Source organism: Solanum stenotomum, chromosome 3 (assembly GCF_019186545.1).
Source record: "Solanum stenotomum isolate F172 chromosome 3, ASM1918654v1, whole genome shotgun sequence".
NCBI lineage: Eukaryota > Viridiplantae > Streptophyta > Magnoliopsida > Solanales > Solanaceae > Solanum > Solanum stenotomum.
Genome location: NC_064284.1, coordinates 9,697,792 through 9,720,497, shown reverse-complemented (window position 1 = coordinate 9,720,497; position 22,706 = coordinate 9,697,792). Strand labels below are relative to the sequence as shown.

Below are 22,706 nucleotides of genomic sequence, written 5' to 3'. Positions count from 1 at the left end.
TTTTCCTCTTGGACTGTATCTTGGATATAATTATATGCCTTTTATTTTGCTCGACATTCAATAATGTTAGTTTTATAATTGTGTCAAAAAATGTTCAAATTTAAACAATTGTCTGGGTCATTTGGAATTCCTCATTTGTTTCCCAATTTTGGCCATTAAGCTACTCTTTGTGTGTTTGTAGGTTCATTCCAAGGGTGTCAATATCAACCTGGTTCAGAAACTCCTGGCAGATTTAGAAAGGAAGCTTAACGGTAGGATTCAGTTTAGTCATTAAGTTTATTTTATCAGCAAATGCGGTGAAGATTTGGAACTTTGTTCTGGGTATCATATATACTTCTATGGATGCAAAATCTGTTATTTTAATGTCTTTCCTCAACTTGTTGTGTATTTAACTAATTCTTTCGAATGAAATTCCTTCCCGTAAGCTCTTGAATCTATAAGTTACAAGAGTTATTTTGTGTAGTGCTTTTAGTATTCAACAATAGGGAGGACAACTGATTCAAGAGTCTGTAGATGAAAATACAAGACAAGTTCCATAAATTACCTCCCTCTTAATGATATGATGATACATAGAGATAATAGGAGAGACATCTCAATAGAATGGAATATACAGAGAATTCTTCATCCTTTAAAACAAATGTTTCACTTGCGTTTTAGGTGCATTAGGTTCTTATGCAAAATTATTAGCGCTCCCTTTATAGTTGATGTCCCACTTGTCTTTAGAATAACATTTATGTTTTCCCTAAATGAGTCTTTCATGGATTCCAAGTGCACTAGATCTTTCCAGCAGGGTTGTCCTAATTACTTTTTAGGTGATGATAGGTTTCATCGCTAGAAATAAGGGTTTCTTCGGCACATATGTCACACTATCCTTTGAATGACATTGTGGTTTCATGTAAAATGAAGTATCTTCTCTGAGTATATGGTCCTGTATCCTCTCTACAATTATGAGGTTATACCATGCGATCTGGCTACTAGATTTGTTTTTGATCAGATAAATATTTCATTGATAATAACAAGGCCATGTTGGCCATATATTAGAGGTATAACCAAGGAGGAGAAGATCTGGCTATAGAGTTAATTGGTCAGCAGCAACCGCCGTCACCTCAAAGTTGCCACCAGTTCCTTGCTGTCTCATCCAGCATTTACTTTCTTTCCCCCGTGTTTCATTCAAATACTACACATAAAAATTTAAAAAATGGCGCCATTGCAAAGCCAAAATCTTGAGGGATCTAGAAACGTAGGTTTTGCCCCTATATTGTGTTGTTTCCTGCCCGGGGTTACTCTGAGGAACCCCAGGACCTTGCCTCTCATGCCTTCAAGACTGAAGGAGGGAAGTTAGCAGGCTTAGTGTTTCAATCTAGTGCATTTTGAAGCATAGTCCCTCCAATAGGAAATATGGGGTACCCTTGGCTTTAAAGAGAAATCTAGATCCCTGCGGAAAATGGTGCTAACAATGAATCTCTGCTAGTGAAAGTTTCTTTGGAAAACTGTAAGAGTTGTTCTACCAGGACTAATCTAAATGTCTGGAGACATAGATGTTCGATTAGTTCAGTATTACACTGACAGGTGTGCTGTTGATTTTGTGCATAATTTAAGCATTAACTAGATGGTATTTTGTTGCTTAAATTAACAAAAGGCTACATCAGTTGCCATCTTTTCATTTGTCTGTTTTCTTAATATTCTTGCAGCTAAGGCACTTTCACTAAAGAATTCTGCTATATGGAAGACTGATGGAAAAACATTCGAGACATGGATTTGTCCTCTTGTTTGTGCCCTGATTGAATATTGTGATGATAAGATCCTGAGGTAGTTTCTTCCCGGAACATCTATCCCTTTATTAGGACTATCAACTTCTTTCTTTTGTTTAAGCTGTTAGTAAGCCCCCGTGGTCCTTTCAGATTGTGTCAAGATATTGTGTTGGTGAAATCTGAAGTTGCAGAGCTCCTGTTCCCCCATGTGATGGTCAATTTATCGTGTAGAAGAGACGTGGATGTTGATCTTTGTCAGCTGATATCCTCACAGGTTATTGTTACATTTTGTTAGTTGTTCCATCTTTATTATCTTTGGGTTCTACTTATCTCAATACCTTTCACCATCTCATGATGTGGCATGAGCATATAAACAAAAGAAATTGCCTAACTTCTTTTGGTCAAACATAGAGCAACTTTTGTTATGATATACTTTTAAGTATATGTTTCTCAATGGTTATTCTATTCATTTTGTTGCCTAAGCCATATAACTTCTTGACTGATTAATATGAGTAGGTCCTATGTTTATCATGTACAGTCTCTCTTATTCAAGTAATTAGCAGGTCAGACTGGGTTTAATTAGTCATGAAACTCACTAAAGTCTCCTTTTCTATTATTTCCTACATTATCCTATATTGGTTAAACAATCAAGAATATCTGTATATGACCTTGTTTTCTACTTCTATTGATATAATCCAATCTATTTGATTAAATGAGTTTGGGAGAGAGTGGTGGAGATGAGAGTGAGGAGAGGCGCGACTATTTCCGTGAACCAGTTCAGATTCATGCCGTGATGCTCGAGTACAGAAGCCATTTATCTGGTAAGGAGACTGATGGAGCAGTACATGGAGAGGAGGAAGACCTCCGTGGCGGACAAGGTGAGGGAAGCCAGGTTGAGATGATTTGGGCATGTAAAGAGGAGGTGCGTGTTGGTAAGGAGGTGTGAGAGGTTGGTTGTAACAGGAGTTCAGTAAGGTAGAGGTAGGCCAATGAAGAACTGGGGGGAGTGATTAGAAGACAAGACATGACTCAACTTTAGCTTACTGAGGACATGACCCTAGATAGAAAGGTTTTGAGTTTGAGGATTAGGGTAAAAGTCTAGTAAGTTGCCGAGTGTTGTCGCACTTTATGTGAGGGAGGTCGGGGGCTATTTAGTAGTTCATTGCGTAGTCGCTTATTCTTTATTGTGTATTACTACCTGTTGTTGCATTTGCTTTGTCTGTTGCTATTTTGTTGTCATATTATTCTTGCAATCCTATTTTGAAAGCTTTGCTTTTGAGCCGAGGGTTTATTGGTAACAACCTCTCTACAATCTACCACAGAAGAGTGGAGTAGGGATAAGGTCAACGTACATCTTACCCTCCCCAAATCCCACTTGTGGAAATCTACTGTGGGTATATTATTGTTGTGTATTTTAAGCTTTTGTTAAACATTGTAATAAGTACCTTTTTTGGTGAACCAATCTGGAGTTGTATGGACAAAACGTTTTAAACACGTGTGGGTATCTGTTCCAGACTTCCAGTAGGTACTATTTCATCTTTTTATTGAGATAAAAATATCAATATTCTTTCCTTTTTTGTATGTAGGTGCAAGAGAACATTCTTACCGAGGACAATAAGTTGACCAAATCAATTCAAGTTATCTTAGATGCTCTTAATGAGCTTCGATTGTGTCACGTGATGGAAAGAGGCACATCCTCTAATTCCTCTAAGCGAGAAAATTCAAAGGTTCACATGATATGCAAATTCACTAATACTTCTTCATAGAAAGATACCTAATATACTGTTTGCCAAATTTATTGTTTAGTTTCCTCTGTTGATTTTCTTTTAGAAAGAAATTAAGGTCACTCAATTGAGATGATATCAGTAATATCTGCTAATATTTTCAGCATTATGGAAGGCCTTCTAGCTATGGATCAAAGACACGCTCCACGCCTCTGAAGGCAAAGCATCAGACAATTACTTCATCTGTAGTATCAATGTCCACATTATCATGGGAAAAGGTAAATAAATCCCAGCATGTATTCTTCTGCAGAAACAACTCCTTCATCCTGTACATAAAACATAGTTGTTGACTCTGCAGTGTATTTGGTCATCATTTATAGTGTTTCTGATCTCTATTATGTTGTAGTGCTGTTAAATGCCGTTATAAACTAGTATTCCCTGTTCTTTATTGTTTGGCTGCTCACTAAGTAAGCGTTTAGACATAAGAAATGTGATAGTATTTGAAAGAGGTTAAAAAAGAGAGATTTTATTTGTTTTCTTGTTTTAAATGTTCTCGTCTAGTAACCCTCAGTGGTGGGACCATGTGGCTTCTGATTAACATTCAACAGTTTTTTTATAAGTCAATAAAATCTTATTAATGAAGGGCATAAATACCCGTATACAAGGAGTATACTGAAAAGTAGAGACCTCAAAAAAAGTTGATTCCTTATGAAAGACACCCAATCTTCTATGCTTAAAGGGATTTCATGGGTGCAGCAAAAGACAACAAGGGAGAAGAGGCGGCTACTCCTTAAATGCACGAAGCTTTTCTCTATTCCATCGAAAGCTCTCCTATTTCTCTCTCTATAAATGATTCACATAAGTGCAAGTGGAGCAACATTCCATGCCTACATATTCTTTTCCATCTTCTGAAAGTCCAGCTGAACATCCCAGCATTAACTGTACTTGACATCACCTATTGAAAGTCAAACCAGCCCGATACTTCGCACCACAATTGAGATGCAATCTGACAATGTAAAAGGAGGTGATCCACATCTTCTCCCAAACTTTTTCACATGAAACACCTTTTCTCTTCCTCGAACTCTCAACCGTTAGAATCACCCTCCTCATAGCTAGCCAGGTAAAGAAACACACCTTTTTGGGTGCCTAAGGAGTTCAACTGAGAGAAGGAAAGGCTATCTCCCTCCTACTTAGTATCTTTTCATAACAAGACTTAGCTAGAAAAATACCATTATTTCCCATCCCCCACCTTCAAACATCATTGGCTAAATTGTGAAATATTTTGTTTGTGGACTGACATCTTCTTGTGGCGTGAAATTTTGTACAGAAAAGTGATACTCAAAATGTTATGTTCAACTGTTAAGTCTTCAGTTCTTTTATATCTGCTGCTTTTATGCTTGTGTGACTAGTTAATCTTAATTTTTGTGGTCTGTTGTTAAGCCTTATTTCGCTCCTGCTTTCCCATCATTATACCTGGTCAACTTTCACATATTCTAATTTAGGAACTTAAGCAGTTAAGATTAGCTCTTAACTAGCTTTTGCGCCAATTTTATGAAAGCCAGGATCACCTGGCTTGTCTAGTTTAAAGGGTTTGGTGCTAGTTTTTGATACGATTAAACATAGTCATTGAATGGGCATCAGGAAGATGCCAAATTACAAAAGGTGTGACTAGTTAGCTCTAGTACAGAAGGGCAAAAAAAAACATTTCAGAACTACTACACTAGTACAAGTAGCCTAAGCTTGCTAAGGAGCTAACAAAATCCAAAAAACATGTCGACGCTATTGACAGGTGAAATAAAATCCAATTGAGCAGATTAACTAAACATTTAGTCTTTAGAGAGTGGGTAGGAATTGAAATTCCATCAAAGCATCTGCGATTCCTTTCATTCCAGATAACCCAAAAAATGATTGCTGGGATCATCCTCCAGACTTTCTTGATGGCTTTGTCAACTCTCCAAGAGATCCAGCTGATGTAGGGCTCCTTGATCGACCCGGGCATACTCCAGGAAAGTCCATATAGAGAGAAGAAAAAGTTCCAAATTTGATTTCTTCTCTCTTGGTCTCCAGTGTTCTGGAAGTTGGACTGAATTACTGAGAAAATATGTTTACGACCCAAGTTCTCTACTTCAGATTACTGAGTCACGCCTTCTCTGTCTCCTGATGTTTTGCTAGGTTTATTGGATTCATATGGATTATCTTGCTGTTGCAAGGTCTGCAATTGTGAGTGCCAAACTTTATTTTAGGCTCTTCCATTTCCCTTTTCTCTTTGATGTTCTTACCTTTAATCTCTCTCTGTTTCTTCAATGCCATTGCATTCAATGACAGGCTTCTGGCGCTTACTTTACTGCTGTTCTTTACGTGGAACACTGGTGTGAAGAGAATTTCAATTCCCTAACATTGGGCACTCCAGATTTCTCTCATGTTGAGATTGTGAGTTACTATATGCATTTAATTGTTCCGTCTGATGTTATCATTTGTTAGAGTTTCCTTTGTGTTAGCATTCCCCTTGCGGTCACTTAACATATAGAAAACAATGATTCATGCAATGAAGCTATCCTATGTTTTGAAGGCACAACTAATACTTTCTCTGATGTTGCAGCTGCCGCAACACATTGAAATACTTTTATCTGCAGTGACACACATAAATGAACCAGACAGCCTCTATGGAATCATCCAATCCCACAAGGTCAGTTCACATAAACGCCAATCTTTGCTACTTCTTACATTTTTATTATCTACTCTGACCTCTCGTTTTGTAATCGCCTCTTGCCTGCTATGGTTAATCTTTGCCATGGCTCCTGAATTTATTGCTTCCGTGGTAGCCTCTTGTGGTAAATAATAATCCAAAAAGGAAAAGAGGGAGAAAAAAAAGTATGATGTAGACTTGGGAAAGCAGTAGTAAATAAAACTGTGAAAGAATACTAATGTGTGGTGAAGGGAAGATTGTTGCTTCCTAAACCACATTATGGAAATCGGTGTTCTTAAAAGCCACTGCTTTAACCGATGAAGTTATGCGAAATGAAGGGTCTTAGCTTCATGAATGAAGCCATGCGCTTCAGGGAAGTGTTTGCTTCAAAAAAATGACGCACAAAGTGAAACGTATGGTTCTTGAGTCTCAACTTTGAGAAGTTGGATTAATATTGACATTTTTGTATATTAGATGCTGAAATTAGGTAGTTAATTGCAATTTGATTATTGTATTTCCAAATTTTTATGGTTTTTTGATTTGACTTTTGAGAAGGCAACAGTAAATTCTTATGTTTTAAAATTTCGTAAATTGTGCACTTCGTTCAACGAAGTGTGCACTTCACTTCTCTTTTTCGTGTCAAACCCCCTGGACTTTCTTGCGATTTGGCATTTTTTCCAGAAAACTTGGCTTTCTTTTTCCGCTACCACCCTCCTCCATATCGCATTCTCCTCCACCCCAAATCCATATCCACTTCCTAATAAAGCTTTGTTAAGACCTTAAGATCTTTCGCCCCGAGTCCTTGCTACTCCTTCGGAGAAGTGACGACTCTCCAGTTCACTAAGTGAAACTTTCTCCTCCCTTCCATTGTATGCCATTAAATTTTTTTTATAAATTCTTTTCAACCTTTTAGTTACTTGTCAGACTCTTTTTTCTTATAAACGAGCAGATGGCACGAGTGATTCATATAGTTGGTCTCAACTAATTTTAGTTTGAGACACTGTTGATTGTTCTAAAAAAAATAGTAGATGTACTCTCTTTCCTGGAATATCACGTCTAACTGTTTTTAATTATCATAATTATATTGTGGTTATCAGCATAGAAATCTTAAAAAGCCTAAAGTCTATGTGATTATTCTTCTCATTAAACGAATATTAATAGAAGGTGAATAAAGTACAAACTCTAAGATAAGAAAACTTTGCAACAAGCTTTCTCTCAAAATAGCTGGAGAAGGGATGGGATCTCGAAAACTTTCCCCAAATATAGAGCTCCATACATGCAGCAGCCTGATGGGTCATATGCAGAAAAAGAAACTCCAGAGATCTTGAAGACAAAGGATTCTACACTGTTCTAAGTTAAATAGTATTTCTTTTACTTTTCTTTTGGAACAACATGGTTGTTTCAAATGATCCCGGAGCCATGTTTTACTACTTCAACTCATTGCACAACCTGTGAAGAACTACAGTTAGGTTGATACTTTTGGATGTAACTACCAGTACTCTCTAGATGCTGTTTCACTCAGTAAAATCACTTCTTTTGGACAGGCTTTCCCTGTGCTTTGGATATTTCCAACTTGTTCTTATATACTGTCTTCTTTTATTGAACATTTTGGTAGGAGTTGTGCTTCTTTTTTTCTTTTTTTTTTCATTTTCTGTGACTACCATGTGCAGCACTCATGCCCATCCAGTTGACACCTCAATAAACAGTAGGACATTCAATATAAGATGAAGAGTAATAATTATGATTTTCTTCTTTTTGCAAAATGTTCACAACCTAATAGCTAGTTTAGGCCTTGCTTTGGGAAGTCTGTCATTTGCTCTACTCTTTTTGTTATGCCATTACCCAAAGAATTGTTGAATTATTAAATTTACCATTTGTGACCAACTCTTTGTCCGTTGCTTTGTATTCTGGTCTTTGCAGTTGACCTCTCAAATTATCACATTTGAACATGAAGGAAATTGGAGTAAAGCTCTTGAGTACTATGATTTACAAATTAGATCTGATCCAGTAGCTCAAGGATGCAGTTATTCTCCTGAGAATTTTCTTCATTCATCTGGTTCAGTAGTAGATCAGATGATTGAAAAGAAACCATATAAGGGCCTTATTAGATCCTTGCAGCAAATTGGTTGCACTCATCTTTTGGATGTGTACTGCCAAGGATTGACCTCTCAAAAGGGAAGGTTTCAACATGATCCAGAGTTTACTGAGTTACAGGTTTGCCTCCTATCTTCTCCTTTTCTGCTAACCGATAAGGAAAGTAGACTCAATTTTTGGAATACAGGAGCATTACAGGTAAATGACATGAAGGTGTAAAGCAATAATATTGCCAATAATCTTTAAGTTGCATTCATCTTTTGGATGTGTGCTGCCAAGATTTTGCTTTTTCATACTAACTATTAAGTTCCCTTTTTTTGGACAAGGACTTAATTTGTCTTTTATAAAACTCTACTTATAACATGAAGAAGAATGGAGAGAAACTAGGAAATAGTGCCCCATTGGTGTACAATAGTTTGGTAGCAGTAACCAATTTTACTGTCTTAATAATATAAGATTTTTTTTGGTTTCCCACCCGGGAGGCCGACTAAATCCGGATTCGTGTTGGGAAGTCCACATTGGGGGGGTAAAGCGCTCCCAAACAATGGTGACTCCGTACCTAGGGGACTCGAATCGGAGACCTCTGGTTAAGGATGAAGGAGTACTTACCACTTCACCATAATCTTTGTTGGTAATAATATAAGATTGCTGTCTCACATCTGTCTGGCTTATAAGCTTAGATAATAGTGCCTCATTGGCAGGGGCGTATTTAGAGGGGGTGCCGTGGGTTCACGTGAACCCATGCTTCCCTCTCTAGATCATATATAATAGTGTTATATTTTTAAAAAATATTTAAATATAGATGTGTGAACCCACGTTTAAAGTATCATATAATAATACAATAATGATTGAGTGTACCTCTCTAAGTAAGGATAAAAATTTAAGTCTTATATCTGTCTTGTCCTTTTGAGTAACACCTCCCCAAGTGGTTATCGTTATACTTTTGACGTTTCAACTAATTTTTCTTTTGTTTTTTTTTCCTTTAATCTTTCAAAATTTTCAAGTGCCTTACATTGGAAGTTCCTAAAAAACTTTGCACTATAAGATTTTTATATAATTAAATCAAATGTGTATATTAAAATTTAAAACTAATAGTATTATATATTTTGGACCTATAATTATTAAAATTTAATGGTTCATATTAAGAACCTAAAAGTCAAACTTATCAAATTTATATTTAAGATGCATTTTTTTCGTATTCGTGCACCCATCTTGACGAATTCCTGGATACGCCTCTGTTAATTGGTGTGCAAAACCGTGATACTAGTGACCGAACCTAAAAAATTGTTCACATGCTAAGGATAGAAGTAGATGGAGAATTGTCCCAGCTTGTATATCGTGGACAATTTGGAAGGAGAGGAATCCCAGATGTTTTGAGAGCATAGAGAATGATATGCAGAAGATCAAGTTGAACTTCATCTTACTGCTATGCTTTTGGTGTAATCAAATTTACTCTAATGATATTGTGTCTATCATAGATGTTCTAGATTCTTTATAGCTAGAGAAGGAAGACACTAGAGCTCTATTGTAAATATGGTTTCAGTACTACCCAAGTACTGTTTTGATATACAAAGTTACTGATTTCAAAAAAAAAAGAAAAACAGCTTGCTGCCTGTTTGCTGTCTACTTATTCAGTGCCATACATGAGATGACTCAAATTCTCAGCTGAAAAAGAGTTTTCCATGACCAAGCTGATAGAATCTTTTGTTTATAAACTAGTCATTCCTTCCCTGTCTGCAGCTGCATGCTGTACTCTGTGGACAGAAACATGTTTACTCCACTGCTTCTCCCAGTTTTATTTACATGCTTCGTGCTATAGATTGGTTCCTATCAAGTGTTGCTTCTGCTATTTGTAGTATGAAGCTGCTTGGCGGTCTGGAAATTGGGATTTCTCACTACTTTATGGTGAATCTAATGTCCTCTCAATTCAGCATGGAGGTGACCATTTCAATGAAAATCTCCACAGGTATGATCAGTTGTTTCATTAAATGAAGTCCTAAATTGGCATTTGCCTTGTCATCAACTTTGAGCAAAAAATACGTAATGGAAAAAGGAACTATTACTAAATTTCTGGGATTTTATTTGGACCATTTTCTGGTTACTCCTGAAGCTAGTTGATGCATGGAGTCTGCTTTTTTCATTTGATTGTGGTGCAGGGAGTGTACATCTTGATTACACCTTGTACAGAGGTATACAAAAGGGAAATATTGTAACTAACTGTACCATTCAAATGAAAAAGCAGCAAAGAAAATAAATAGTGTAAAATGCCTCTGGTTCAACTTAACCAAAAAAGAACAACCCTGGTTCAGCCATGCCAAAATGGTACACAAATTCAGGACATAACTGAATTACTGAAGTGGATTCAGATCCTAGCTATTCTCTCTCTCTTTCTTCAAGTTCATCTGAATGTGCATTTACTATGAATTGCTAAGTTAAAAGGAGTTGGCAGTTTTATCTAAACAAGTGAAGCTTAAAAATCCAAATATCTCTGTGAAAATTCTGGGAAATGAAAGGGAACTTTCTGAATAGATTGAATCAAGGATTTATCACTGATGGGTTGGGAAAGTCCTTAACATGGATGCTTAATTACTCGTTTGAGAAATTATAGTAATTCCTACTGAAACAGTGTTTTGTTCATCAAATTTAACTGTTATACTTATCCTATTAAGTTCTTTGTAGAACCTATCCTGAGAAAATGTTTTATATGGTTTTCTTTGAATGTCTAGCCACTTAAATTTTATTTACACAGCATCACTTATATAAGGAAAGTAGCTTTCCCTTTACATCACAAAACTTTACTCCAATCTTAAACTAATGCAAGTTTCTATAATCTTAAGACCTAATGGAAGATTTCTATAATTGGATGAACTCTCTGGAGATGTGTAGTTTGCTAGTTCTCCTTAAAGCATCTAAGCTTTGTTAATATTGATTTGTGTCTGCCACATAGATAGTAACTTGTAATTCCATCATAACTCTCATCTCTCAAAAAGAAAAAAGTTAAAAAAGGGGTTATCGGTCAACCACACAGACTACCAACTGCTATATATGTCAAGTTTTAGATGGTACTAGATTTCTGCTGCATTTTATTATGCAAGTTAATACTCATATTACATGTAAATTGTGCTCTCTGCATGCTAGACTTTTTCCTCACTTCATTATGTCTGCTGTAATTCAGCTGTTTGAGAGCATTGAAGGAGGGAGGCTTCAATGAATTCCAGATAAAATTAAAAGATTCCAAGCAGGTAAAAGAAGCCCGATGCATATTTATTTCTTCATAGTAGTATGTGTGGACATTTATACCTTTTAGCTGCTTTTCAATCTCTTTAGGAGCTTTTGCTGTCTATCTGTCATGCAAGTGAGGAGAGCACCAAATACATTTATCAAGCTATAGTTAAGCTTCAGGTATTCTGATCTCTCGGGCTGGCAATTTGTGGTTTCATTTGCATGTATTAACATTATGCGTAAGGTTCCCTCGTACGAACCAGCTTATCCAGGAAAAGAGCAACTAAATATGTAAAAACTCTTTACAAGTCATACCATTTTTATGCAGATACTTCATCACCTGGGTATGGCATGGGATTCACGTTGGACTTCATCTTGCAGAATGCTGGATTCATCGAAGATGCCGAAGGTCTCATCTAAACCTGTGCTCCTATCAAGTGCTCAGGTATTGTATAGTTTCTGTTTCTCTAGGATAAACAACAAAATAATTACGCCTCAATCCCAAGCAAGTTGGGCTGGCAAATGAATTCTCTCTATTTTGCTACTCTATTTAAGTTCATCTTACTATCTTAGACCCATAATTTGCAAAATAATAATAATAATAATTTTCCTCATAAAGACCATATAAAGAGACTAATTTTCCTCATTCCCACTGAAGTGAGACTCAACATCACCCTATCATGATAAGAATAGATATTAGGTCTAACAGAGTATGGTCCACATCCTCACCCGCTTCCTTACAAAGGAAACACCAGCTCATGCATACAACCTTCCGTTTCCTTCTATTACATAACACTATTGGTACTACTTTTCCATTTCAACCATCCTATTTTGATCCTCTGTATAATATTCTCTTGAACTTTGAGCATACATATGAGAATTGTTTGCATGACACCCTTGTTGGTTTCGTCAACTAGTGCAGTATTAAAACATTAACATTGAATCATTCTATATATAAAGCGTGCAGATAGTCTTAATTATTCTTTCCCATATAAGATTGAATTTTTCTGATACCTATTTTGCCTCTGATGGCATCAGTATAAGAAGTATTTTGCTTGTATAATATTTGTGATGCTTATCACGGACCTGGTCAATAATGTACTGAATACTGTGTACCTTTTTACTTGGAATTGGTCAATGCAGTTAACATGTCTAGATATGGACTGGAAGCGCACTTTAAAGCAAGCACAGTTACATATGAATTTGCTGGAGCCATTTGTGGCATTTAGAAGAGTATTGCTTCAGATTTTAAATTGCCAGAATTATACTGTACAACATCTGCTTGAATCTGCAGCTACTCTCCGCAAGGTGATTCTGCTAGAATCGGTACTTACTGTAGAAATGATCTCCATACTTGTTCCTAAAAATATTCTTTGTGATATACAGGTGTCTAGGTTTTCACAGGCTGCTTCAGCTTTGCATGAATTCAAGTTTCTTTGTGCAGAAGTAGGAGAACATTCCAACCTTTACTGGCTTGGACGGGTATGGACACGTTCTTTTACTAAATTAATGTTTGATGCAATGGTACAGTTGTCCAATTTGATTACTCTGTATGCTGTTGTATCTATGTAGCTTGGGAGTGTATTGTTGAGTCCCACATCGGTATGAGGTGTAATAAGGTCTCTTTAGTTTTGGGCAATTTTCACCACATGAGCTAGCTTTTGGGTTGAGATATGCCCAAACTCTTCCCAATTCTTGGTTTACCCGAATTTGGGTCCCTATATTATATTTTCAACCCTAGTCCTGGTCCAGGGGGTGAGGTAATTGAATACCACATCTGTGTTAGTGGTGTAATATGGTCTTGGACAACCCTCAGTACATAAGGTACCTTTTGGGGTTGATGGGCCCAAGGTCCATTATCTTATCAGGTTTGCACATGGTTTATTGTTTTATTTCATGAACATTTGCAAGTAGGCAATGCAATTTAGTTCTCCTATGTTATATTGATGTTTCTCTGGAAATCATAAGCTAAGACAATATCCACTTTCTAAGAATTGAGATTTTAGATAAGATGAAGCGAATGATTTAACAAAGAATAACAAATGAGACTTTAGAGATGTTTTGACTTGAATAGCTGTGCTTGTCAACTATAACAGCAAAAAAGAAAATACACTTGTAATTCAAGCTGAAGCCAGTATTGGTATAACATTTTGATAAATTGCTAATACATTTTAATATGGGTTCTTTTATGTGTTTCCACATGTTTCTGGCTTTCTTGATTTGATGAGTTAACTGGAAAAATGGCATATACTCTGTGTAGTCCATGTTACGATAGGTCTCAAGTAGTTCTTTTTGCTTGGGTTTACTTTATAGATCTTCTAATATTTATTTCTCTGCAAGCTTTTACTCTGCATTCGCTTTAAAATTTGATGCTAAAATCTGCTTACTGGTTCACACTTTCCATTATTCTCTCACTACTACGGTTATTTTCATGTGGTGTAGCTTGAAGAAGCTAAGCTTCTGCGTGCTCAAGGCCAACATCAGATGGCAATCAATCTTGCAAAGTATATTTCGCAAAACTACCAGATGAACGAAAACACATCTGATGTTTTCCGGTTAATTGGGAAGTGGCTGGCTGAAACACGAACAAGCAAGTCAGTAGTATTCCAATACTGGAACTAAGGTTCCATAGAAGTTTGATGCTTTTCATCTGTTTAAGTGTGATATGTTTTGACTTCTTATCTGGCTCTGTCTCCCCACTTGTCCCAATCTCTGCAGCTTTTTGATCTTATTCCCTTTAAGACCAGTATGTTCCATCTTTATTGTTTCTTTCTCACAAGTTCTTTGAATGTCCCACCAATTGACTGGGTAATTAGGGATTTATTTCTGTCCAGCAATATCCAATTTCTTCTGATAAATTTATTCTTGCTTTACAGTTACCCATTTTGTCATAGCCTAGGAAATCATCCCATCCCCAGTAGAAACATCTATAATCAGAACGGCTCCCAACAGGGCCAACACAAAACCCATAAGAAAGGTGTGTGAAAAAAGGAACTTGACATACAAATCTGTAGTCATACTAAAAGGGCTCCCAAGTAACACTGGACCTAATAAAAGTATCTTTAGAAAATAGTTACTGACAATAGATTTAAAGGGTTGCATTTCACCTTCTGTACAAAGAAAAACGATTGCCGCTTTCTCATTCTATAGAATGATTGTGCAGCTCAAGAACTATACTAGAGAAATACTTGAAGCATGCAGTCGCTCTTGCTGATGATTGCATGGCAAGAGGAAAGGTTTCCACCACAAAACGAAGTCAAATGCATTTCCATCTTGCACACTATGCAGATGGTCTTTTTCATAGTTATGAAGAGAGACTTAATTCCAGTGAATGGCAGGCAGCAATGCGCTTAAGAAAGCACAAGGTATGCCACCCTTATCCCTTTTAATAGAACTGAAATAAACCAAAGAGTAATTGGAACTCATGAAACAATGGAGTGGTGACAATTAATAATCCCATGGTTACTCATGTATATTTTTATTTCCAGACAAAGGAGCTGGAGGCATTAGTTAAACGATTAAGAAGTTCAACAAAGGTATGCTTTAATGATGGCCATACTTTCTTCTTGATGCTACAGAGATGGGATTGATTTTGTACCTACTGTGATACTCTAATATTAGGGAGAGAAGACTGACTGTGCTGCAAAAATACAAGAGTTGCAGAAGCAGCTAGCAATGGACAAAGAAGAGGCTGAAAAGTTGCAGGTGACATGATGCTTACTCTCTTTGGCGTGTTAGACTGCTTCATGGAAAACACTTGTATCTTTTTTTTAAATTTTTTTAAGGTGGTTTCTACTGTATTCCAAATGGTTTTTCTCATTGGTTCACGTGTAACATTGTAGCTTTCGATGTCTTTAGTCTTAATCTCCGTTGCTAATTGTAACAATTTGAATTTACTAATAGAGCTATGATATGTAAGAGCTTTATAAATGATCTTGTAGGCTATATCGGCCGGAAATTACCATTAAAATATTAACTTTTTATTCTCTTTCAAATGAAGTACTATGAAAAGATGATTCAAGTTAAATTAGCCTTTATAGTTCTCCTTAAATAATAAACCCTTGTCCCAGTTTTCACTACATTTAAAAGTTATAAACTGTTCCTTATCCTCTTTTAAGGTTCCGGAGGAGTAATTTTAGCTCTAGCAATTATTTCCTGTAAAAACTGTTGCACATTAGCTGATGCTGATTATGTGAATGTTAATTTTTATAATTTTCTTTCTTTTCTTATCTTGACTGTTCAGGAAGACAGGGACAACTTTCTAAGCACCGCGCTTGATGAGTATAAACGCTGTTTAGTCATTGGAGATAAATATGATGTCAGGGTGGTATGTATTGCTTGTTGCTATATTATTCTATGTTTTCTGCTGAGACAAAGTTACCTGGATCTTTTTTTGGTGGGACGGTGGAGGAGTAGAGATGAAGTCATTTGATTCTAAATCAGCTGCAACAATGATTATAGATGAGTAGAATGGTTAATTTTTAAGTTTTTAGTTAGTCAATATTTGTTTGATGGATGAAATGTTTCCGCTTTCCTGTTTTCGAATGTAGAAAAATAGAAATGCTTAAAGTTTCTTTTGGCAAATCAATGCTGTATGGTGTATGTGGTCACCAGAAATTTCATTAATCTGTCTATGGTTTTTTCTAGATCTTTAGAGTTACCATCTGTTTTCAGGTATTTCGACTTGTTTCACTGTGGTTTAGTCTCTCAATTAAACCAATTATCGTGGATAGCATGAAGAGCACAATAAGTGAGGTAAACTCCAATCATTGTTATGAGTCAATGCCGGGAACTTTACAACGTTGTATATTCCATAATATTTTGTTTTGTGTTTGTGTATTTTATATTGGCTCTAGTCTGAAGATTATTCGGAATACAATTTATCATTTACTTTCAGGTTCAGTCTTACAAGTTTATACCACTAGTATACCAAATTGCTTCCAGGATGGGAAGCACTAAAGAAGGTCAAGGAGCTCAAAACTTCCAGGTATAGCTTGCGACTTTCAGTACTTGTGATCTTTGCACTTTCACTTTTTGATTTATTATTGTCTGTTGGTTGAGATGATACTTGTTTTCTTTTTCTTTTCTAGAAATAGTTTCTAGGTTACTGAATATGGATTTTGTACGTTGTGCAGTTTGCTTTGGTTTCTCTCATTAAAAGACTGTCCATTGACCATCCATATCATACAATATTTCAGGTAAATAGGCAGGATATAGATTCTTATTTGTGAAATTGAAGGTTCCTTTTTGTTTCAATCTTCTCTTTCTTCTAATTTTACTAGCATTTCACATCAGAAGGATCTTTAAAATTGTAGACATCTTAACTCGAAGTATTCTCCTTTCTAGTAGTTCATAACTATCTTTGTCAAAATACTACATCTGGATCTTATTTTTGTGTTGATTGTCAGCTTCTAGCTTTGGCAAATGGTGATAGAATCAAAGACAAACAACGTAGCAGAAGTTCTTTTGTGGTTGACATGGATAAAAAAGTTGCTGCAGAAAATCTGCTGAAGGAGTTATCTTCGTATCATGGAGCGGTCATCAGACAGGTACTGACTCATCAGCATTCTGGTTAAATTTTGATTTTACTTCCGTTAGTTTTCTTTTGTGTATGTTTATATCGTGTGCTCCATAAAGTGGTTATATCTTTGGTAAACAGATGAAACAAATGGTTGAGATCTACATTAAACTAGCTGAACTAGAAACAAAGAGGGAGGTAAGCAGCTGTCCTCGTGTTCTTTTTATCTTAATATTTATCTGCTTCATTCCATCCTTCTTTTTTGCTTTCTCCATCTTTCTCATTGAAAGGGGGTAGCTGCAAGGATTTGTATGATAGTAACTTATATTGTAATAGACAATCTTGTTAGTATTGACTTTCTTCAACAGGTTTTACAGTTAGTAGAACTGCAGCATCTTTTGCTATTTCGCAACTAACTACTATATTTTTTGAGCAGGATACTAACAAAAAGGTTAATCTTCCGAGGGAAATTCGCAGCATCCGAGAGCTTGAACTTGTAAGTTCAATATTTGTTTATTTCAAGCTGTAACGGAAGTCTGTATTACTGTTCTTGGTGTCCACTATCTGTTACTGCACAATGAGTGACACGCAATGTCTTGGATGATAATTATCCTAGGACTTCTCTTTTAAGGTGCATCAGCCTGCCCAGTTGGTAATTCTGGTTGTCAGCCTGGGAGTCATTGTAACTAGACCGTCTGTTATCTTTACATGGCATTTAGTAAGTTGAAATCTGTACCATATTTGTCACTCCACGCACATCATTTGTAGAAAGTTGATCCAAGGAATAATTCATTTTCTGATTGTATTGCATGGACCTTCTACCTTCCTGCTTCATTCTCGTCCATTCCAAAAATAGATATTAACCTTATGCCTGTGTCCAGTTTTGTCTCTTTTTTTAACATGATTCCATTGAATCAAGACTTTTGAGATTTGTTGCTTCATTTATATTAGTGAAGCTCATGGATGAAGCTAGGGAATTTCAACATGCATGTTGGTTTCAGGCGTCATTTGGTGCGACTGACTTCTTCATGTTGGCTAGCTTGATGCTTTTATTAGCTAAAAAGGGAGGGATTGTAATATAAGAACACGTTTTCTCTCTTTAGGGTGGGGGTGGGGGGTGTCGTGTTGTATTGTCATGCACTCATTTGAGGCACACTTAAGTCCTGAAGCCACTAGGTGCTTCGCCTCACTTAGGTTGCGCTTCACTTTAGGCAAGCGTTAAGGTGTGCACCTCATTGCCCTTAAGTTCTATTTTGAATAGAGCGATATAAAACAATAAATATGGTCAGCAAGAAGATATATTAATTGTTAGGAAATCATTATGAATAAAGTTGTTACTGTTTTCTCCCATTATATATATATATATAAATTTTAGTTGTTGCTCCTTTCTAAACCAAAAGCCCACATTTTAATTGCATTCGTGTTTGCTATAGAATCTTCTGAATTTGGTTTGCTCTTGTTGGAGGTCGACTAATCAGCTAACATCTCTTTGTATAATGTATTTTCAGGTTCCTGTGGTAACAGCCAATATACCAATTGACCCAAGTTGTCAATACACTGAAGGATCCTTTCCACACTTTAAAGGATTGGCAGATTCTGTCACGTAAGTAACAAAGTATACATGCTACTCACTATAAATTTTTTCTTATAGTTTTATTGATACTCAACTGTTGTGTTTCAGAGTGCAATGAATGGTATTAGTGCTCCAGATGTAATTTAATACAACAGGCTGTTCAGATACAGTTGTCATAGGTTTCCAGTGCTCTAACTATTGTGCTTTGCAGTGTAATGAATGGCATAAATGCTCCAAAAGTTGTTGAATGTTTCGGCTCTGACGGCAAAAAATACCGACAACTTGCTAAATCTGGCAATGATGACCTGAGACAAGATGCTGTACGCGTTTAAACTATATTTTCTTACATTCGCTATGTTTGGACAAACAGAGATTTAGCACAAAAACGCATGACATTTGCTTATTTCTTTTCTTTACATCTCTGTGAGCATTATGGAAGAGTGGTGGGAGTGTCAGATACCACATAGTTATTTCTTTTCTTTACATCTCTGTGAGAATTGTGGAAGAGTGGGGGGAGTGTCAGATACCACATAGTTATTTCTTTTCTTTACATGTCTGTCAAATTTGGAAGCATGGACCAGCATGAATGCGTAAGGCTTATAAATATTTTTGCTGGTTGGTGTGGAAGCATTAATTCCCTTGTCATCAGTGATTTCCGGTCCTTTCCCTGATTTCTTGATGTAGTATTACCATGCTGGATCTCTGCCATCAGTAAGAGCCTTACAGGTGCTGGTGAAATCTATTAGTTGGCCTCTTGTTTATTTCATTTCTATGGACACACCTTTCCTTTCGGCTCGTAATTTGTGCTGTACGCATTGCTCAATAGATGTTATGTCTGGATTGCAAATTCCCTGCTATTATTTTTCTTTTTCTGCGAGTATTGATATACGTTTTGAACTCAATACTCAGGTGATGGAACAGTTCTTTGGCTTAGTTAATACTTTCTTACAGAATCATCGGGACACTTGGAAAAGAAGGCTGAGAATTCGCACTTACAAGGTAAATCATAAAAGGGTAAAAGCACCTTTTGTTAGAATGTAAATTATAATGGGAAGAAAAATTCCTCGACTTAAGTTACTTTGAATGGGTGCTAGCCAAAGTATTTAACTCTTCTCTCTCGAACTTCTTAAAATTCCATGCTCTAATTACACTTGTTTTACTCAAGGGTAATCTTTCAAGTATATTTACTATTCTCTATTGCTAAATATGACGATTAACTTTGTCACCTTTAACGTTATTGAGTAGATTGTTAAGTCTATCTTGCCTAGGAGTTATATAAATATTGATTGAAGACCTTATGATACTTTGTCAATCATATACTTGCTACCGCATTCCACATGGTTCGGCAGCTATGAATTGTTATATGACCTTGTACAAATTTGCCAGCTCTAACAATCAAATTAGTTCATTAAGCTACATTTCTTCATACTGACACTAGAACGCATAATACTTCCTCTGGCAACTCATTTTAGATGTATGTATCCGTCGTGTTTGTGAGATAGGTTGTACCTTTTACTCCAAGTGCGGGTGTTTTGGAATGGGTGAATGGCACTCTTCCACTCGGTGAATATCTTATAGGCAGGTCAGTAGAACTAGCTGCTGCATTGTTGTTTACCTGTATATTTCATGGATTCAGTTTCTTATTGAACCATTTATATTCAAATATCAGCACTAGAGATGGAGGTGCCCATGGACGCTATGGAGCAGAAGACTGGACATTTATGAAATGCCGGCAACACATGACTGTGGTAAGTGCTACATTATCTTCTATGTTGGTTACTACTAAATGTTTTGACAAGTTTCTCTTCTTTTGCAACAATAGGCATGGGTAAGGATTTTCAGCGCTGAACTCTTTTAGTATACTCCATAATCTTGTACCGAAAGGTGGGAATGCTAGAGGAGAAAAGATGTATAAATCAGCATGATTGAGAGACAGGAATGATAAAAACTTAAATCAAGTTTAGTGTCTTAAGGACGATTCTCAACAATTTTGGTAGTAGATAGAGATCAATAGGTATGGAGAGGCTATCCAATCAAATTTCCCAAGTCAAATCAAGAGGACAACTTACATATCTCCTTGCAACCACACAAGATAGTAAACATACTTTATTTGTGGGTTTAACAATAGAGATCTGCTTCGAGCATTTACTTGTCTAGTTATATGTATGGGGTTAATCAATATCATACAAGGTGGGTTTCTATGGTGTATGCTATGCCAGATGATATTTTGTTAATTGATGGAACTGTCAGAAAATAAACTGAAGAGAAGCACTCTAGAGAGCAAGGGTTTTAGGACAAGTGAAAGTAAGACAGAATATATGCACTGCAGATTCAGCTAGCATAAGAAAATTGAAGTTGAGGGGAGATTAGATGATTAAAATATTTAGGCTCGGTCTTCTAAGAAAATAATGATGAATGAACGTGATGTTTTATGGAAGTGTTGTGCAAAAGGTGCAATAGGAGGATACTAGTGCGTGTGAAGGCAAATTCTTAATTGCAAGACCAGACATATTATATGAGAGTGAGTTCTACATAAACCACTAAATGTACTTTATTCATAGATATTTTTTTGATTAGGTAAGTAGTTTTGTTAACAAATGCGTAAAAGGATTCTCTCTTATTCAATTGAATTCACCGGTAAACTAGCCTATGTAGCATGTTAGTCTTGCCAACTCAACCAAAGATGTAGTTGTGCATATCAGAGCATCCTCTTGATAAAATATGCTTGTGAGGAAACTTTGGATCCTCCAATGGGGAACTCCCTCTAGATAAGGTCTCCTTACTGAATAATCAGTATGCAGTCAGGAGTCTTGTTTATGACTTGCTTTCAAGAATCTTCACTTTTATGTGTAGGAAAGTGACAAGCGGAAGGCCTTCAAGGAAGTCTGTGTTAACTTCAGGTATTACTAATCCTCCAAGATCTTGAACTCACGTTGTTTGGGCTATATATCTAATTTTATTTGCTGCAGGCCTGTTATGCATCACTTTTTCTTGGAGAGATTTTTTCATCCAGCTGACTGGTTTCAAAAGAGGCTTGCTTATACCAGAAGTGTGGCTGCGAGTTCAATGGTGATTTAGCAACTCGCAGAAACAGCACCCTCTCTTTAAATATTTCCTAGTAAACCAAAAAAAAAGGTGTAATCATAAATAATTGTTCACAATTATGAATGTTCATAATTCTTTCACACTCAGGTTGGATACATTGTTGGGCTAGGAGATCGGCATTCCATGAATATCCTTGTAGATCAAGCCACTGCAGAAGTTGTTCACATAGATCTTGGGGTTGCATTTGAGCAGGGCCTTATGCTGAAAACTCCCGAAAGGGTTTGTTTATTTCCATTTGGAGTACTTCTGTTCTGTTAGATTAGTTCTATTGAAGTTGGTCATATAAATATAATCATAAAAAAAGTTAAATCAGATGTGTAAATATGTATTAATGTCTCACATTGGATGGATTTGTTATAGAGTATCCAAAGAACTTATGTGCAAGTCACTTTTCTTCATGCATTCCTAATCATTTCTCTTCTATTCTCACATTTCCTGTGTCACTTTTATGTTTCTCTAAGATCATGTCATTGTTAAATTTCTTCAAACTGTCTCTCAATTATCATCCATAATACTCTGTTGCAGGTACCCTTCAGGCTGAGTAGAGACATAATAGATGGCATGGGCATAACTGGAGTGGAAGGGGTTTTTAGAAGATGCTGTGAGGAAACCCTGTCTGTTATGAGGACAAACAAAGAAGCACTGCTAACCATTATCGAGGTACAGCTTCAGATTCCTATTCCTACCACATTAAGGGGTCATTTGGTAGAGTGAAAAAAATGCATGCATTAGCTTGCATTAATTATACACTCTATTGTGTATTTAGGTGTGTATTACTAATACTATGGATTTCCATGTATTAGTAATACAAAGTGTTTCTATGCATGCATTAGATTGATTAGTGACATAACTATCCCTCAAATCCCTGTCAAGACATTCCCCATTTCCCAAAGCTAAAGAGTATGGAGGATATTTTTGTAAACAATTTTTTTTTTTATAGAAGTTATGTAATTCATTTTTTTTTTAATAAATCAAACCAAACATTGCATAAGAATTAATCTCAGCATAACTAATGCACTCTATTCAGCATTAT

At 36.3% G+C, this 22,706-nt stretch overlaps 1 protein-coding gene across 3 annotated transcripts in view; it reads left to right on the top strand.

The window, feature by feature from the left end:
* Positions 1 to 22,706, top strand: part of LOC125857461 (serine/threonine-protein kinase ATM) — a 57,389-nt gene that overhangs the window by 30,811 nt on the left and 3,872 nt on the right. For all 3 annotated transcript variants that reach the window (XM_049537058.1, XM_049537057.1, XM_049537059.1), the window contains 35 exons: positions 182 to 251; positions 1,692 to 1,809; positions 1,902 to 2,025; positions 3,338 to 3,478; positions 3,640 to 3,753; positions 5,648 to 5,695; positions 5,801 to 5,905; positions 6,075 to 6,161; positions 8,082 to 8,375; positions 10,112 to 10,221; positions 11,431 to 11,497; positions 11,583 to 11,657; positions 11,806 to 11,922; positions 12,621 to 12,785; positions 12,864 to 12,959; positions 13,920 to 14,071; positions 14,641 to 14,842; positions 14,966 to 15,013; positions 15,099 to 15,182; positions 15,721 to 15,804; positions 16,152 to 16,232; positions 16,375 to 16,464; positions 16,613 to 16,675; positions 16,886 to 17,026; positions 17,137 to 17,193; positions 17,432 to 17,491; positions 18,504 to 18,598; positions 18,780 to 18,888; positions 19,478 to 19,567; positions 20,071 to 20,150; positions 20,238 to 20,316; positions 21,422 to 21,468; positions 21,538 to 21,637; positions 21,761 to 21,892; positions 22,199 to 22,333. In XM_049537058.1, coding sequence (XP_049393015.1) covers positions 182 to 251; positions 1,692 to 1,809; positions 1,902 to 2,025; positions 3,338 to 3,478; positions 3,640 to 3,753; positions 5,648 to 5,695; positions 5,801 to 5,905; positions 6,075 to 6,161; positions 8,082 to 8,375; positions 10,112 to 10,221; positions 11,431 to 11,497; positions 11,583 to 11,657; positions 11,806 to 11,922; positions 12,621 to 12,785; positions 12,864 to 12,959; positions 13,920 to 14,071; positions 14,641 to 14,842; positions 14,966 to 15,013; positions 15,099 to 15,182; positions 15,721 to 15,804; positions 16,152 to 16,232; positions 16,375 to 16,464; positions 16,613 to 16,675; positions 16,886 to 17,026; positions 17,137 to 17,193; positions 17,432 to 17,491; positions 18,504 to 18,598; positions 18,780 to 18,888; positions 19,478 to 19,567; positions 20,071 to 20,150; positions 20,238 to 20,316; positions 21,422 to 21,468; positions 21,538 to 21,637; positions 21,761 to 21,892; positions 22,199 to 22,333 — 3,660 coding nt within the window. The remainder of the gene's footprint in view (positions 1 to 181; positions 252 to 1,691; positions 1,810 to 1,901; positions 2,026 to 3,337; positions 3,479 to 3,639; positions 3,754 to 5,647; positions 5,696 to 5,800; positions 5,906 to 6,074; positions 6,162 to 8,081; positions 8,376 to 10,111; positions 10,222 to 11,430; positions 11,498 to 11,582; positions 11,658 to 11,805; positions 11,923 to 12,620; positions 12,786 to 12,863; positions 12,960 to 13,919; positions 14,072 to 14,640; positions 14,843 to 14,965; positions 15,014 to 15,098; positions 15,183 to 15,720; positions 15,805 to 16,151; positions 16,233 to 16,374; positions 16,465 to 16,612; positions 16,676 to 16,885; positions 17,027 to 17,136; positions 17,194 to 17,431; positions 17,492 to 18,503; positions 18,599 to 18,779; positions 18,889 to 19,477; positions 19,568 to 20,070; positions 20,151 to 20,237; positions 20,317 to 21,421; positions 21,469 to 21,537; positions 21,638 to 21,760; positions 21,893 to 22,198; positions 22,334 to 22,706) is intronic.